The sequence below is a fragment of the Panthera tigris genome, chromosome B4 (assembly GCF_018350195.1).
Source record: "Panthera tigris isolate Pti1 chromosome B4, P.tigris_Pti1_mat1.1, whole genome shotgun sequence".
NCBI lineage: Eukaryota > Metazoa > Chordata > Mammalia > Carnivora > Felidae > Panthera > Panthera tigris.
In genome coordinates, this window is record NC_056666.1 from 137,564,162 (window position 1) to 137,576,642 (window position 12,481).

A 12,481-nucleotide genomic window follows, 5' to 3' on the forward strand; every position below is an offset into this window, starting at 1 on the left:
CTCCCCGCCTGCCGAGCCCTGTTCTTTATCTCACTCTACCCTTTGTCCTTCCTAACGATGTCCTGGGAGGAAACGGGATTTTCTGTCCAGCTGTCTAGGGATCTGACCCCGGGGTGGGCCTGGCCCTCCCATCTCCTGACGTAGGACCCGTTCCCACGGGCTGACCACTCGTGAGCACCCCCTCTGTGCTGGGAGCTCAGAGTCATGCTGGCAGGGCCTCGGGGTCAGGCCTGTCTCACATACAGCTCAGGGAACCGAGACCCAGGAGGGAAAGCCTCTTCAAGGGGCACCCGCCACGTGGAGGCCCAGACAGGTCCTGTCTTCCAGCGGGGACGTGCAGGTAGGCCGGTCCGGGTACAGGGCCGGCTGCTGTGCCCCTTGGGTCATCGTCTCCCCGGGCCCCTCCACGCTCAAGACCCGGGTTCCAAGCCAGGAGCGGCAGGAGAGACCCCGAGGTCCCGGCTGTGCACCGTGATTGATGAGTTCCCTGCACGCGTGGGGAGTGTCAGAGAAGTGAAGGGCGGAAAGACCCCAACGCTCTGGGTCCCCAGCCGAGGTCCACTCGGTAGCCCTCGTCACCGGTGCGGTGTGTGGGCAGAGGGAGGGACAGTGGGAGGAGGGGACAGGTGCTCTGCGTGGTGCCCCCCGCCCCGCAGCCAGCACGGAGGGGTCAGCAGCGCCCGAAGCCTGTCCGGGCCACAGGCCCGACGTAGACCTGGGGGTTGGCATACCGGAGCCTCCTGTCTGACTTCACGGTTTTAAAAAAAGGTTTCTGCATTTTTAAACGGCTGGAAAAAAATGAAAGGAATGTGGATTTCACAATTGAGCATCCATAGTGTGGTTTCATGGGGACGCAGGCGGTCCCATCGGGTCACGTACTGCCCGTGGCTGCTGTCCAGCCGTCCAGGTGGCTGTTAGCATTCACTGCTTTGCCCACCTCTGCGTGCGCTGAGCACAGTCCCGCTCCAGGGAGGGGTGAGAGGCCCCCAGACGCTCCCCGTTCCTTTCCTCTCCGAGACCTCTGTTCCCTGTGCCTGGGCGGCCTCTGTGTGCACAGACCTGGCCCGGTAGAGTGTCACGCGGGACCACGTCCCTGCCCTCCCTCTCCTTAATTGTGGCGGGACAGCGCCCCCTGCGGGTGACTCTGTGCGGAGCACTCAGGGTGCGTGGTTTCCTCCTGGTTTTCTGAATCTGTGAGGTGGGTCCCCTTCTGAAGGTCTTGGTCGTGGGGGGCAAAGGCCACGTCCTTCACTGGGGCCCCCACCAGGACACAACCCCTGGGCGCACACGTTCCCTGGCCGACCCTCAGGTCCACGGCGTCCCAGGGGGTGAGCCCCCAGCCAGAGAGAGAAAGGGAGGGCGACCCCGTCCCCGGGGGGCGGGCCGTCTGCTGGGGCTGCAGCTGCTCCCCGGGAGGGGCGTGTGACAACAGAGACGCCACGGGGTCCGCGGTGGCCGTGGCGGGCCTCGTGGCGGGAGCGGGTCAGGCTCGGCGTCAGGGTGTCCACGCCCCACTGTATCCGTGTTCCTGACCGGGAGCCCCTCCCCGCAGACCGGCGGAGCCAGGGGCTGTGCCCCCGTGTCCAGAAGTGGTTCTACGAGAAGTTTGGGGAGTACGTGGAGGACTTCCGGTTCCAGCCCGAGGAGAGCACGGTGGAGACGGAGGAGCCCCTCAGCGCCCGGAGGTGGGGGCCTGCGGGGGGGAGGGGCCCTCGGGGGAGCCAGGCCAGCGCCCAGGGCGAAGCGACAAAGTGGCTGACGCCAGGGCTGGTCCCAGGGCACGGCCACGCGCCCTTCCCCAGGGAGCAGGGGCGGGAGCAGGGTCACGTGACAGGCAGCCCCCCCCCCCCCCCCCCCGAGCTCAACGCTCTGGGCTTCGTGACAACGGCGTGTGGGGACCATCGTCTCAGGGACTCAGGTTCTGGGACGTGGGCGGGAGACGAGGGGCAGCACCGTAGGTGACACCCCCCCCAAGTTAGTGATCAGCAGTGAGCTGTACCTGGTGTGGGCCCCGCGTCCCAGGTTATGCTGTGCTCCCCGCGTGGCAGTGGAACATGGCGGTGGGGACGCGGCTGTGCAGGTGCTGGCACTCACCTCTCTCTCCCTCCCTCTTAGGTTGACGGAAAACATGAGGCGACTAAGTGAGTACCTAGCATGGCCGTGTGGGGCCAGGGTTCCTTAGGAACAAGGCTCCCGTCAGCAGCATGTCCAGCACCACACCCCCGCCCCCCCCCCCGCCCCCCCCCCCCCCGCCATCCATCTGGAGCAGGACAGGATGAGGCCAGCTCTGCCCGTCCCCAAGCTGGGCCTGGACGTGTCCCTCTAGGCCTGGAAGCCCCAGTGGAAAGCGGTGCTTCTCCAAGTATTGGCCAGGCCCCGGGCGATGACAGGCACCCCACCCCCCACCACCCCGGCTCCCTCTTTCTCCCGTGTGTGGCACAGGCGTCGGGGGGGAGCGGCCAGCTGGCGGCTTGCGCAGGGATGGTGCGCAGTGGGTGGCACCGGGGTGGCTGGGAGAGGCCAGCTGGCGGTCAGGTGCCCCAGGAATCCAGGTTGTTCGGGGCCCCCTGCACTCATGCCCCTTGCGCTGCTGGCTGCCCCCCGGGGTGTGCCTGAGTGCCGGCCTCACCGCGGTCGTTCTGTCCCCAGAGCGTGGTGCCAAACCCGTCACCAGCTTCGTGAAGAACCTCTCTGCCTTATCGGACTGGTACTCCGTCTACACGTCCGCCATCGCCTTCACCGTGAGTCCCCCGGGGTCAGAGACGGTCTGCCAGCCCCCCGGGCGGCCAGCGTGGTCTCCCAGCTGTCCCCAGGGACGCACTGCCCCTTAGCCGCTCTGGCTGTGCAGTGGGGACTGTGCTGCTACCCGGCCCTGGGTTGTCTTGAGGGCATTGCAGGGGAGGGGGAGCCCCAGACAACCCCCCGGGGCAGCGCCTCAGGAACAGGCCTCTGTCCACACCTCCGTCTGCTCTCCTGGACGAGTCGGGGAGAGGCTGGTGAGGAGGCTTGTCTGCCCAGGGGCGACCGAGCTCCCTCCCACTGGGCACCTGGGGCTGGGGGAGGCTCCTGGCCTGGGGGCCCAGGTGGGCCTCTGCGAGCCCAGTCCTGGGGAAGGGGTGGGAGAGCAGTAGGCCGGCATCGCGGCCTGCTCTGGGCAAAGGGGACTCGGCCCCCTGGCCCGAATCGTCCTGCCGTAGCCGGCCCCAGCCCCACGCAAGGAGACCCTTCCATCACTGGCAGGGGGACACAGGCCACCCACCTGCCTGCCAGGCACCATGGCCAGATAGGGGCAGCCCCATCTCTGCATTTTGGAAGGTTCTGAGGCTGCCCTAAAGCCCACAGCCCGGTGCCAGCCCCGGGGGGAGAAGGGCATTTTGCTCCTTTACAGAGAATAGGACTCGGACGCGGGGCCCTGGCCCCGCCTTCATCCCGGAGGCTCCCCCTTCACAGGCCCTTTGCCCCACGAGGCCTTTGATAGTGGTCCTGCCTGTGTGTTATCACCAAGAGACGTGCCCGCCATTCAGGCCCTCCTTCCTGGCCTCCTGTGCCTGAAACCCCCTGCACTCCACTCTCTGTCCTGTCTGAACGTCTGTTGTGTGCCAGGCACATGGCACGTCGTGGGTTCTCAGCCAGCGGTCGGCCACCTCGCCTGGCCGTGCTGAGTCCTGGCGGGGCTTCGAGCTCTTCCCTGGGGAGCCGTACCTGGGGCCGGCAGGGACCCGTGCCCATCCCAAGCCACGTCCAGTAGCTGCCTCCCAGGGGCGCCCCCTCCCTGCACACCCAGAGCGGCCCTTGGTGCCACCCCTCGGAACCCCTGCTGAGAAAGCAGCTCTTCCTGGGGCCTCCCTGTCATGCACTCCCTCCTTTGGAGAGCCGCTGGGGGCCTGGGCGCCCACCTCCCATCGTGGTGTGGCGGGGCGGGGGGTCGGGGGGAAGGAGGAGGGGGTGGCCTGTCCGGGTGCCTGACCGTCTCCCTCCTATCCGCAGGTGTACATGAATGCCGTGTGGCATGGCTGGGCCATCCCCATGTTCTTATTTCTAGCAATTCTGAGGTTATCCCTCAATTACCTCATAGCCAGGTGAGCGTGCTGGTTTGCCCGTGTACGTGGAGGTGCCATCTCCCTGAGCCGGGGCCGCCTCGCACACAGGTGTCTGGGGGTAGTCCTGTGATGGGGCGGGGCTCCCGAGCCCCCAGGAGGATGCCCGCCCCCACCCGGCTCGCTGGAGCCAGCGGCGGGTGATTTTCGAGCTCCCCGGCGGCTCTTCCGGAAGGCCGGCGGGTGCCCGGGGGCAGTTGCCCCCGCTCAGTGATGGTATCCCAGGAGCCTTGACGGGGCTGCAGAGTCTTTGTGCCTTGGGGGAGGGGGGGGGGTCCTGGCATTCAGAGTGAGGGTCCTTGCAATCACCAGCCCCAAGCAACATGCCCCGTCTTTCCTTCTCACCCTTGTGAGCACCTTCTGGGGGCTCCGTCGCGATACCCCTCGTCCCCAGGCTGCCTGGTGTGTCTGAACATGCGGTTGCCCCAGCAGTGAACGTCCCTCCAGAGGAGAGCCCCCGTGTTCCAGATTTGTACGCAGCCGTTCAAAAGTTCACACTTCCGCATACGAGTGTTCCTAGCATCTTGGTGCCTGCTTGAGTTGGTTCACTTGAAAATGTTTTTTGTAGGGAAGCAAATCTTTACGTACTCGTGAGGGTGTCCTCCGTGCCCAGGCGAGGCACGATCAGCTAAAGTACTTGCTGTTACTGCTGCGGTGACTTACTTTTGAAAGACCTGTCACTTCTGGGCCCCCGTGGGAGGGGCCGGTGAGGGTGACCTTGAATTGTCCATTCTCAAGAGCCAGGGGGCAGCCCTGGTGGGCACGGCAGCAGACGGCAGAGGGTCTCCGCAGCCCCTTCTGTCCCTCACTCCTTCCCGGTCGGGAGCACGGGGCTGGGGATCTGAGGTCCTCCCTCTAACGGCACCAGCTGTTAAAGGCCCGCGATTGTCTCCTCTTGACCAGGGGCTGGAGGATACAGTGGAGCATCGTGCCTGAAGTGTCTGAGCCCGTGGTAAGTCCTGGGAGGGCAAAGGTCTCGGTCTCCACCCGGTCAGGCCTCGACCCGTTGGCAGTGTGGGTTCCCTGAGGCCTCCAGCAGCAGCTGTGCGGATGCCCTGGGAGCCCTGCCTGGCAAGTCAAGGTCAGGGAGCGGAAAGCCAGCATCCCCGGGCACAGAGCCCTGGACGGCCACACTATGACCCCTTGCCGGCCGACACCCCAAGTGCCCCTTGCTGGCCCAGGCTTGGCGGCAGGGGAAGCAGGCCTGTCCTGACCCTTCCCAGCTGGGATGTGATCCGCTAGAGGGAGGTACGAAGGGGGCTGTCACAGTGTCTCCCTGGACCAGTGGACGTGTAGAGCAGGGATCAGCAAGCTCGCGGCCCTCCATCTGATTTTATAAATAAAGTTTTATTGGCATGTAGCCGTTCCCTTTCATGTACACACTGCTGCGGATGCTTTGGGGCAGCAACGGCCGGGTTTAGTAGCTGTGGCAGGGACCGCGTGGCCCACGGAGCTACAGGTGTTTATTCTCTGGCCCGTTACAGAAAGTTCGCTGACCTGCTCCAGAGGGAGACTCTGGCCGTGGGGTGGAGCTGCAGGCATGGGCGGGAGCTGGCAGTAGGGGTGCTGGGTGCAATGGTGCCACAGGGGTCAGGGCTCGGGGAGGGAGTCTCGGGGGCGGCAGGCCTGTGCCTGCTGGGCCCCGGTGCCCAGGACGCCCTTGGGAGGCTCTGGTTGAATGAGCTCAGACAAACAGGATGAGGTCAGCCCCACCCCCCCCCCCCCCCGCCTCAATTTCCCTTACTGCAAAGTGAGGGGCGGAGGGCTCTGTGCACGTTTGAAGACGACCCGTCGAGGTGCGATCCCTGCCGCTGCCCACCGCCCTCCCGGGCACCAGAGTGGTGGCTGCCAGGCCAGCCAGCCCATGCCGCGCGGGGGCAGCAGAGCGACCCTGTTCCCGGGGCTGGGAGGCCCCTGTGCTGTTCTTGTGACTCATTCCTCTGAGCTGCTCAGTTTCGGAGGACATTCTCTCCCGTCTGGCTGCAGGAGCCTCCAAAGGAGGACCTGACTGTGTCTGAGAAGTTCCAGCTCGTCCTGGATGTCGCCCAGAAAGCCCAGGTACTTCCCCCTCTCGGGCTCTGGTCTGGGGGCGCCTCTGTGCCAGCGTCGCCCAGCGGGGGCCCCCAGTGCCCCAGGCCTGGCTTGTCTGTTGTCAGCGGACCTGCCATCAGTCTGCCCTTTGGCCCCGAGGCAGCACCCGAGACAACCCTGGTTGGCGGGAAGGCCCTCCCAGTCGAGGCTGTCGGCTGGCACCCTCTGGAGGGTGGAGCCCCTACCCACCGGGCCGAGCTGTCTCCAGGAGGGGCGTGGCCCGGGACATCCGTGTCAGTGCGTCAGCCTGGGCTTTGCACCGGACCCGCCCCCCTGTCTTCGGCCCTCGAGTGGCTGTGTCACCCGGCCATGGCCACACGGGGGCTGGACCTCTCTGGCCGGCCCGTGAACCCGGCCCTCCTGACGTGGCCGTGTGGACGGGGACCCGTTGTGATTGTGGCTTCTCCGCACAGAACCTCTTTGGCAAGATGGCCGACATCCTGGAAAAGATCAAGAAGTGAGTGATGGGCCCCCAGCCCGCGGCCTCGGGGGTGTGGCCCGACCCCCGGCTGAGCCCCGCTCTCCCTTCCAGCCTGTTCATGTGGGTCCAGCCTGAGATCACGCAGAAGCTGTACGTCGCTCTGTGGGCCGCCTTCCTCGCCTCCTGCTTCTTCCCCTACCGCCTGGTGGGACTGGCCCTGGGTAAGGAGGCGCCTTGTCCCGGGTCGGGGGTGAGTGTGGCACAGGGTGCCCGGGCTGCTTCCCGCCAGAGCGCGTGCCACGTGCCTCCCGGAGGCCAGCTGTTCGCGCTCACTGGCTTTCCTCCCTCTGGCCTCATCCGATGGCTTCTCATCAGGTGTTTACACTCGGGAGACACGAGGCCCATCGCACCCTAGACACGTGGCGGTGGTTTCTTAAATCAAGCTCACGCTCTACTCCCGAGGAGCTGGTAGACCCGAAGGCCCACAGGGGCCGTGCGGGGTCAGGCCGAGGGAAGAGAGACATAGGGCTGGCAGGGGGGGTGTCGTGGGGAGCGGTGGCCTCCGTCCTGTGCGGGGCGGAGGCTCGGGCAGAGGGTGAGGTTTCGGAGGTTTGTTTTGTGCGGGTCCAGAACAGCCCTTGGCCGGGGTGGAGCGGGGAGAGCACTGAGGGGCATGGGGCAGGCGGGAGGGCCGGGCCTGTGGGGCCTTGGGCTGTGGTGGGACCTGTGGATGGACGGGATGGTCAGGGCGGGGTCGGGGTTTGCGCCGAACTGCTGGGCAGGTGATGTTGCTGTAGTGATAGTGAGGCACGAGGGATGGGGGGGGCGGGGGGGGGGGGGGCAGCTGGAGGTGGGGCGTTGAGGGTTTTAATTCCAGGGCGGGGCGTGTGCAGAATCCAGGCCACAGATCTGGATGTGCAGGACGTGGCCTTTGTCCGTATTTCAAACCGTGGGGTGGCAGGAGGACTTGAACCCCTCATGGGTTCACTGGGACCCCTGCCCCCGGCCTCTGCAGGGCAGGGAGGAAGGTGTGGGCGGGTGTGGAGGTCGAGGCCATGGTCCTGAGGCTGCCCCTGGCCAGACCCTGACTCCTGACCTGTCTCGGGCCTTAGGGTCCCTGGCCTGGAGCGGGCACCGGCCCAGCTGCAGTGCACGGGTGGGGCTGGGTCCGAGCTGGGGCGTCGAGCGCAGCGGCCACGTGGTTCGGGGGTCTCACGGAATGGGGGCCGTCCCCACCTGCCTGCGGCCCCCCAGCACGCCGCCGCAGCCCTGGTCTTTGGTTGGTGCTCTCCCTGCAGGCCTTGCCAGGAAAGCCAGGGCTGGCAGACGGCGTGGCCTTGGGGGAAGTGACTGGCACCAGCAAAAGTGAAATGCCCTCGGTGCCGTTTCTCAGGGGCCTGGGCCGGGGTGCGAACCCTCTGACCCCGAGTGGGAGCGGGCCCACCGGGTCAGAGGGCGGCAGGCCGGAGTGGGTCCCTTCATGTCATTCTCGGGGGTCGTAACTTGTTTGGGAGCTGGGTTGATTGGCAGCAGCCGGAGTGGACCCCCCTTCGGCCGGGGTCTCCTGGCCCTCTTGCTTCTCCTGCCCTGTGCCAGCCCGTCCCCCCCCCCCCCCCCGCCCGGGTTCTGCGAGGCCCTCCGTGTGCCCTGGCGCTCTGTCCTCCGCGGGCCGGGGCGCGGGGCCGCCGTGCCGAGGGGACGGACGTGGCCACGGTTCTGGTCCCGGGTGGGATGGGACTGTGTCTTCCCGTCCCCAGGACTCTACGCCGGGATCAAGTTTTTCCTCATCGATTTCATCTTCAAACGCTGCCCGAGACTGCGAGCCAAATACGACACCCCCTACATCATCTGGAGGAGCCTGCCCACCGACCCGCAGCTCAAGGAGCGTTCCAACGCCGCCGTGTCTCGCCGGGTAGGCCGGGCCCGGGCCGCGGCTCCCAGGCCCCCCCGCTTGCCGCTCCCCGTGCACGGGGAGGCCAGCGTCTGTCCCGTGTTGTGGGGCCCTCGAAGCAGACACGGGGCTGTGGGGATTTCCCTGCCGCCCGGCACTGCTCGTTCGGACGGCCCACGAGCCCCGGGGTTGGAGGCCCCCACCCGCCGCAGGGCCCCTCAGGGCCCCTCCCACAGACTTGAGCCAGGCGGGCCCCCGGGCCAAGGGCAGGCGCGGTACAGGATGTTGGTCGCGGCTACCCAGAGCCAGGGGCCTTGGGAGGAGGGACCCCTGGGGGCTGCTGTCCAGCCCTTCCGTTCCCCGGCTCTGAGGCTCGGGCCTACCTCGTGCCCACACGCCGGTACCGGGCCTGTTCTCGTTCACGGTGGAAAGCGTTTGTGGGTGTTGGGCCCTGCGTGCCCAAGTCGGGGCACAGAGGACCAGCTGGCCTAGGTGTTCTCCGTCTCGGATGAGGGGGGGGACGTTCGGGGTCTCGGGGAGGTCCAGGAAGCCTTCCTGAAGGAGGGGACTTGGATTTCTGAGTCTTGTGTGTAAGTGTCCTCTGAGGAGAAGGTGTCTGGTGACCCGCTGATGGGAGGGGAGCTCTGGGTCAGTGTGGGTCAGGCTCTAGGACAGCAAAGCCTGTTGGGAGCCCGGGCTCCTTATTAGGGGTGAAGCTTGTGTGTGTACGAGCAGCTGAGCCAGCAGACAGGCCCCGGTTGTGCAGGTGGGGGTGAGGCGGGCAGCCTGGCTCTCCGAGGGCATGGGAGGAGACGAGCGGTTCGTCCTAGCCCTGGGGTGGTTGGGGAGAAAAGGCCTTCATGGGGGTCGAGACCACTTAGTGCTGGCCAGTGTCCCGAGAGACTGAGGGGAGCCAGGGGGCAGGTTCCCTGGAGGAGGTGCTGCTTGCGGCTCTGCTCAACCTGTGTTTGTGACCTCACGTCACGGGGACCCCCTTTTTCTCTCGGTCCCACGTGTGTCTGTTGTCTCCTCTCTGGCCAGCCGCCAGGGCACGACTGGGTACGGTGTCCATCTGGAAGCTGTGTCGTGACCATTTGACTTTTTAATGTTGCTTTCAATGGCCTGTCCCTCGACCACGTCCCGTTTCTCAAATGTGGAGAATGGGCTGCGTGCTCTGGGGGCGGGCTCAGCTCGGCCTTCGGGAGTGGGGACCCTGCTGGGGAGACGGGGGTCTCCCCGCCGTGGTGGGGCTGTTCTGCCCTCGCGGGGTGAGGGGCGGCCCCTGGAGGGGCTCTTAGGGCACACGTGGCTGTGCCTCCTGTACGATGACAGCCGGCAAGGTCGGGGGGCTGCGCGCGCCCCAGTCCCTGCCGACCCGGCGTGGCTGATGGGCACGCGTGTGCTCTCGGCAGCTGCAGACGGCCTCCTCGCGGAGCTACGTGTCCAGCGCGCCCGCTGGCCTGAGCAAGGATGAGGACACCGGTCGCTGCCACGGTACCAAGAAAGGCAATTTCCACGAGATCTTCAACCTGACAGAGAACGAGCGGCCGCTGGCGGGTACGTGCGCGGAGTCCGTGACCCGCCCTGGCCTGGGGGGGGGGGGGGGTGCGGCTGGCGCCTATGCTGGGGGCCCTCGGCAGCGACAGCCCCGGGGGCTCGGAGGGCTGCTCTGGGTGGGCAGGCGGGAGAGCCGGGTGTGCTCCTGGCCCACACGGGGCCCCCCCTTTCCCGCGGCAGATGGTTTAGCGGCAGAAATCCAGGGGGTCCCCCAGAGCGCGGCTCAGAGCCGTCCCCAGTTTGAGCGTCACCTGTGCTGCCCCGGTTCGCCCTGGCCGTGACCTGTCTGGAGAGCCGTGTGGTGGGAGGCAGCCGGGGGCACTGGTCCCGGGCCAGCCTCCCAGGAAGGGCCTGCCCTGAACTCCTGACCCGGTGGGCACCCAGGGAGCTGGGTTCTAGAACTGCCTGGCGGTCTGTAGCGTGTGGTGAGCAGCTGCGGAGGAAAGCCGTAGAGACCTGACCTTCGACCTCCTGGCCCCTCGTCCTGCAGACCCAGGATATGCAGACGTGCTTGCCAGGAAGGCGGGGGTGGGGGGGGCGCCCTACCTTCCTTCCTTCCTTCCTCCCGGGGCGTTACCCGGGGGTGGGGGGCGTGTGTCGGTGCGTCTTTGGGAAGCCCGGGGTGACGGGCTCCCACGGGGAGTGGGGGGGAGAGGTCACGGGCGCTTTCGTCCCCGCTAGTGTGCGAGAACGGCTGGCGCTGCTGCTTGATTAACCGGGACCGGAAGATGCCCACGGACTACATCCGCAACGGGGTCCTGTACGTGACGGAGAAGTGAGTGCCTCCGGGGACTGGGCCGCGGCCGCGCTGCGCTGGGTGCCGGGCCTCGAGGGGCGGGCCCGCGGCTGCACGTGCTGCTCTGCTGTCGGGGAGAGGCTCTGCTTCTGCCCGAGAACGAGACCGGACGGAGAGCTGACCCCCGGGGGTGGGGGGAGGGGGGGCCCTCCGCCAGGTGTAGGGGCGGGAAGAGGGGCTCCGGGTGGGATCTGTCCTCAGCCCCGCGGGCCCTCGGCCGCCCCGCCCTCGCACTCACGGCAGCGGCCACGGGCCACGCCTCCCTCTCTGCCCCTCGCTGAAGGGACCGGCCTCGGGGACATTCTTGGTTCTGGTTGGACAGCGCGAGGATGCCTGACATCCTTCTGACGTCAACCAGGTTCCGCGTAGGGCGGTGGGTTTAGTCTGTAAAAACTGAAACTCTCTCTCCGAAAGTGAGGTTTTCTGTAAAAGGCCGGTGCGTGGTGACAGGTGGGAGGGGCCCTCTGGGGGTCGCCCTCGCCCCCTGGGGACTGTGGTGGCGGCAGCCTGGACGGGGCATCCCCGGTCAGTTGCTGGGCTGCGCCCCTGTTTCTTTCTCCCCCGCTAGTTACCTGTGCTTCGAAAGCTCCAAGTCCGGTTCTTCCAAGAGGAACAAAGTCATCAAGCTGGTGGACATCACAGACATCCAGAAGGTCGGTTGGGCCGCCTCCTCCCTTCTCCTCGCCCCTCCCGCGTCGGGAGGAGGAGGGCCGTAGGGCCGTGAAGCGGCTGGGCTCCCGCCGGGTGCCTTCACAGCGCCAGGCTGGTGCCAGCAGGGAGCTTTGCTGGCCTCGTTGCTGGCCACGGCAGGGCTCCCCTCCTGGAAGGCCTCCACGCAGAGCCCCCTGGGCTCCCGTCAGCGTCCGTGTGCCACGACGGGCCTCTCCCACCTCCTCACGGGTCTGCGCCGGGCGCCCTCCCCCAGATGGGTCAGGCCCCTGGGCCCCTGGAGCCACTGTGTATCTGCCCCGAGATGCTCCCCCTGCCTCGAGCGTTTCCTCAGCCGGTTTCCCTCGGGTGTGGTCACGTGGCGTGGGCGGGGTGCGTGTGGTCCCCGGGGAGGGCCCGACGCACGCCCTTGGCGGGGCCGGCCGGGTCCACCTGCTCCCCGTCTCCAGGGTCTCGGCGCGTAGGACGCGGGCCGGCCCGGGCTGTGGGGTGGACCCGGGCGCGTTGGTGTGTCAGGGGCACCCCGCTGGCTGTTGGGGCCCTGGGCCCTCCGCGCCTCCCCGCTGGGGCGTTCCGCTCGTGCGGTGCCCCGTAGGGAGACCCTGTGTCGCTTGGGCCCTTCCGGGAGGGGGCGGGAGGGGGCGTTCGCAAGTCTGGGTTCTCAGTCACGAGGTCCGTCTGTCTTCTTGTGGCCAGGAAGGCCGGGGCTCCGTGGGGCTTGGTGTCCGTGGGCCCCGGGGCATGGGGACAGGCTTGGCCCTGGTCCTGGCAGGGGCCCGTGGTGACAGTGTGCTGTCGTCCCCTCAGTACAAGGTCCTCTCTGTCCTCCCGGGGTCAGGCATGGGGATTGCCGTGTCAACGCCATCAACCCAGAAAGTAAGTGCTGGGTGGGAAGTCGGGGAGCCTGGGGTGGGCTGGGGGCTGCGGCCATAAGGGGCCTGAGGGGCGCCCCCCCTTCC

At 67.2% G+C, this 12,481-nt stretch overlaps 1 protein-coding gene across 2 annotated transcripts in view; it reads left to right on the forward strand.

Moving 5' to 3' along the window:
* The window catches only part of GRAMD4 (GRAM domain containing 4), a 72,353-nt gene that overhangs the window by 57,128 nt on the left and 2,744 nt on the right, over positions 1–12,481 (forward strand). For both annotated transcript variants that reach the window (XM_042993554.1, XM_042993555.1), the window contains exons 6-18: positions 1,553–1,685; positions 2,116–2,141; positions 2,650–2,741; positions 3,988–4,079; positions 5,001–5,049; positions 6,084–6,155; positions 6,602–6,645; positions 6,721–6,830; positions 8,367–8,521; positions 9,913–10,057; positions 10,739–10,832; positions 11,422–11,506; positions 12,330–12,398. In XM_042993554.1, coding sequence (XP_042849488.1) covers positions 1,553–1,685; positions 2,116–2,141; positions 2,650–2,741; positions 3,988–4,079; positions 5,001–5,049; positions 6,084–6,155; positions 6,602–6,645; positions 6,721–6,830; positions 8,367–8,521; positions 9,913–10,057; positions 10,739–10,832; positions 11,422–11,506; positions 12,330–12,398 — 1,166 coding nt within the window. The remainder of the gene's footprint in view (positions 1–1,552; positions 1,686–2,115; positions 2,142–2,649; positions 2,742–3,987; positions 4,080–5,000; positions 5,050–6,083; positions 6,156–6,601; positions 6,646–6,720; positions 6,831–8,366; positions 8,522–9,912; positions 10,058–10,738; positions 10,833–11,421; positions 11,507–12,329; positions 12,399–12,481) is intronic.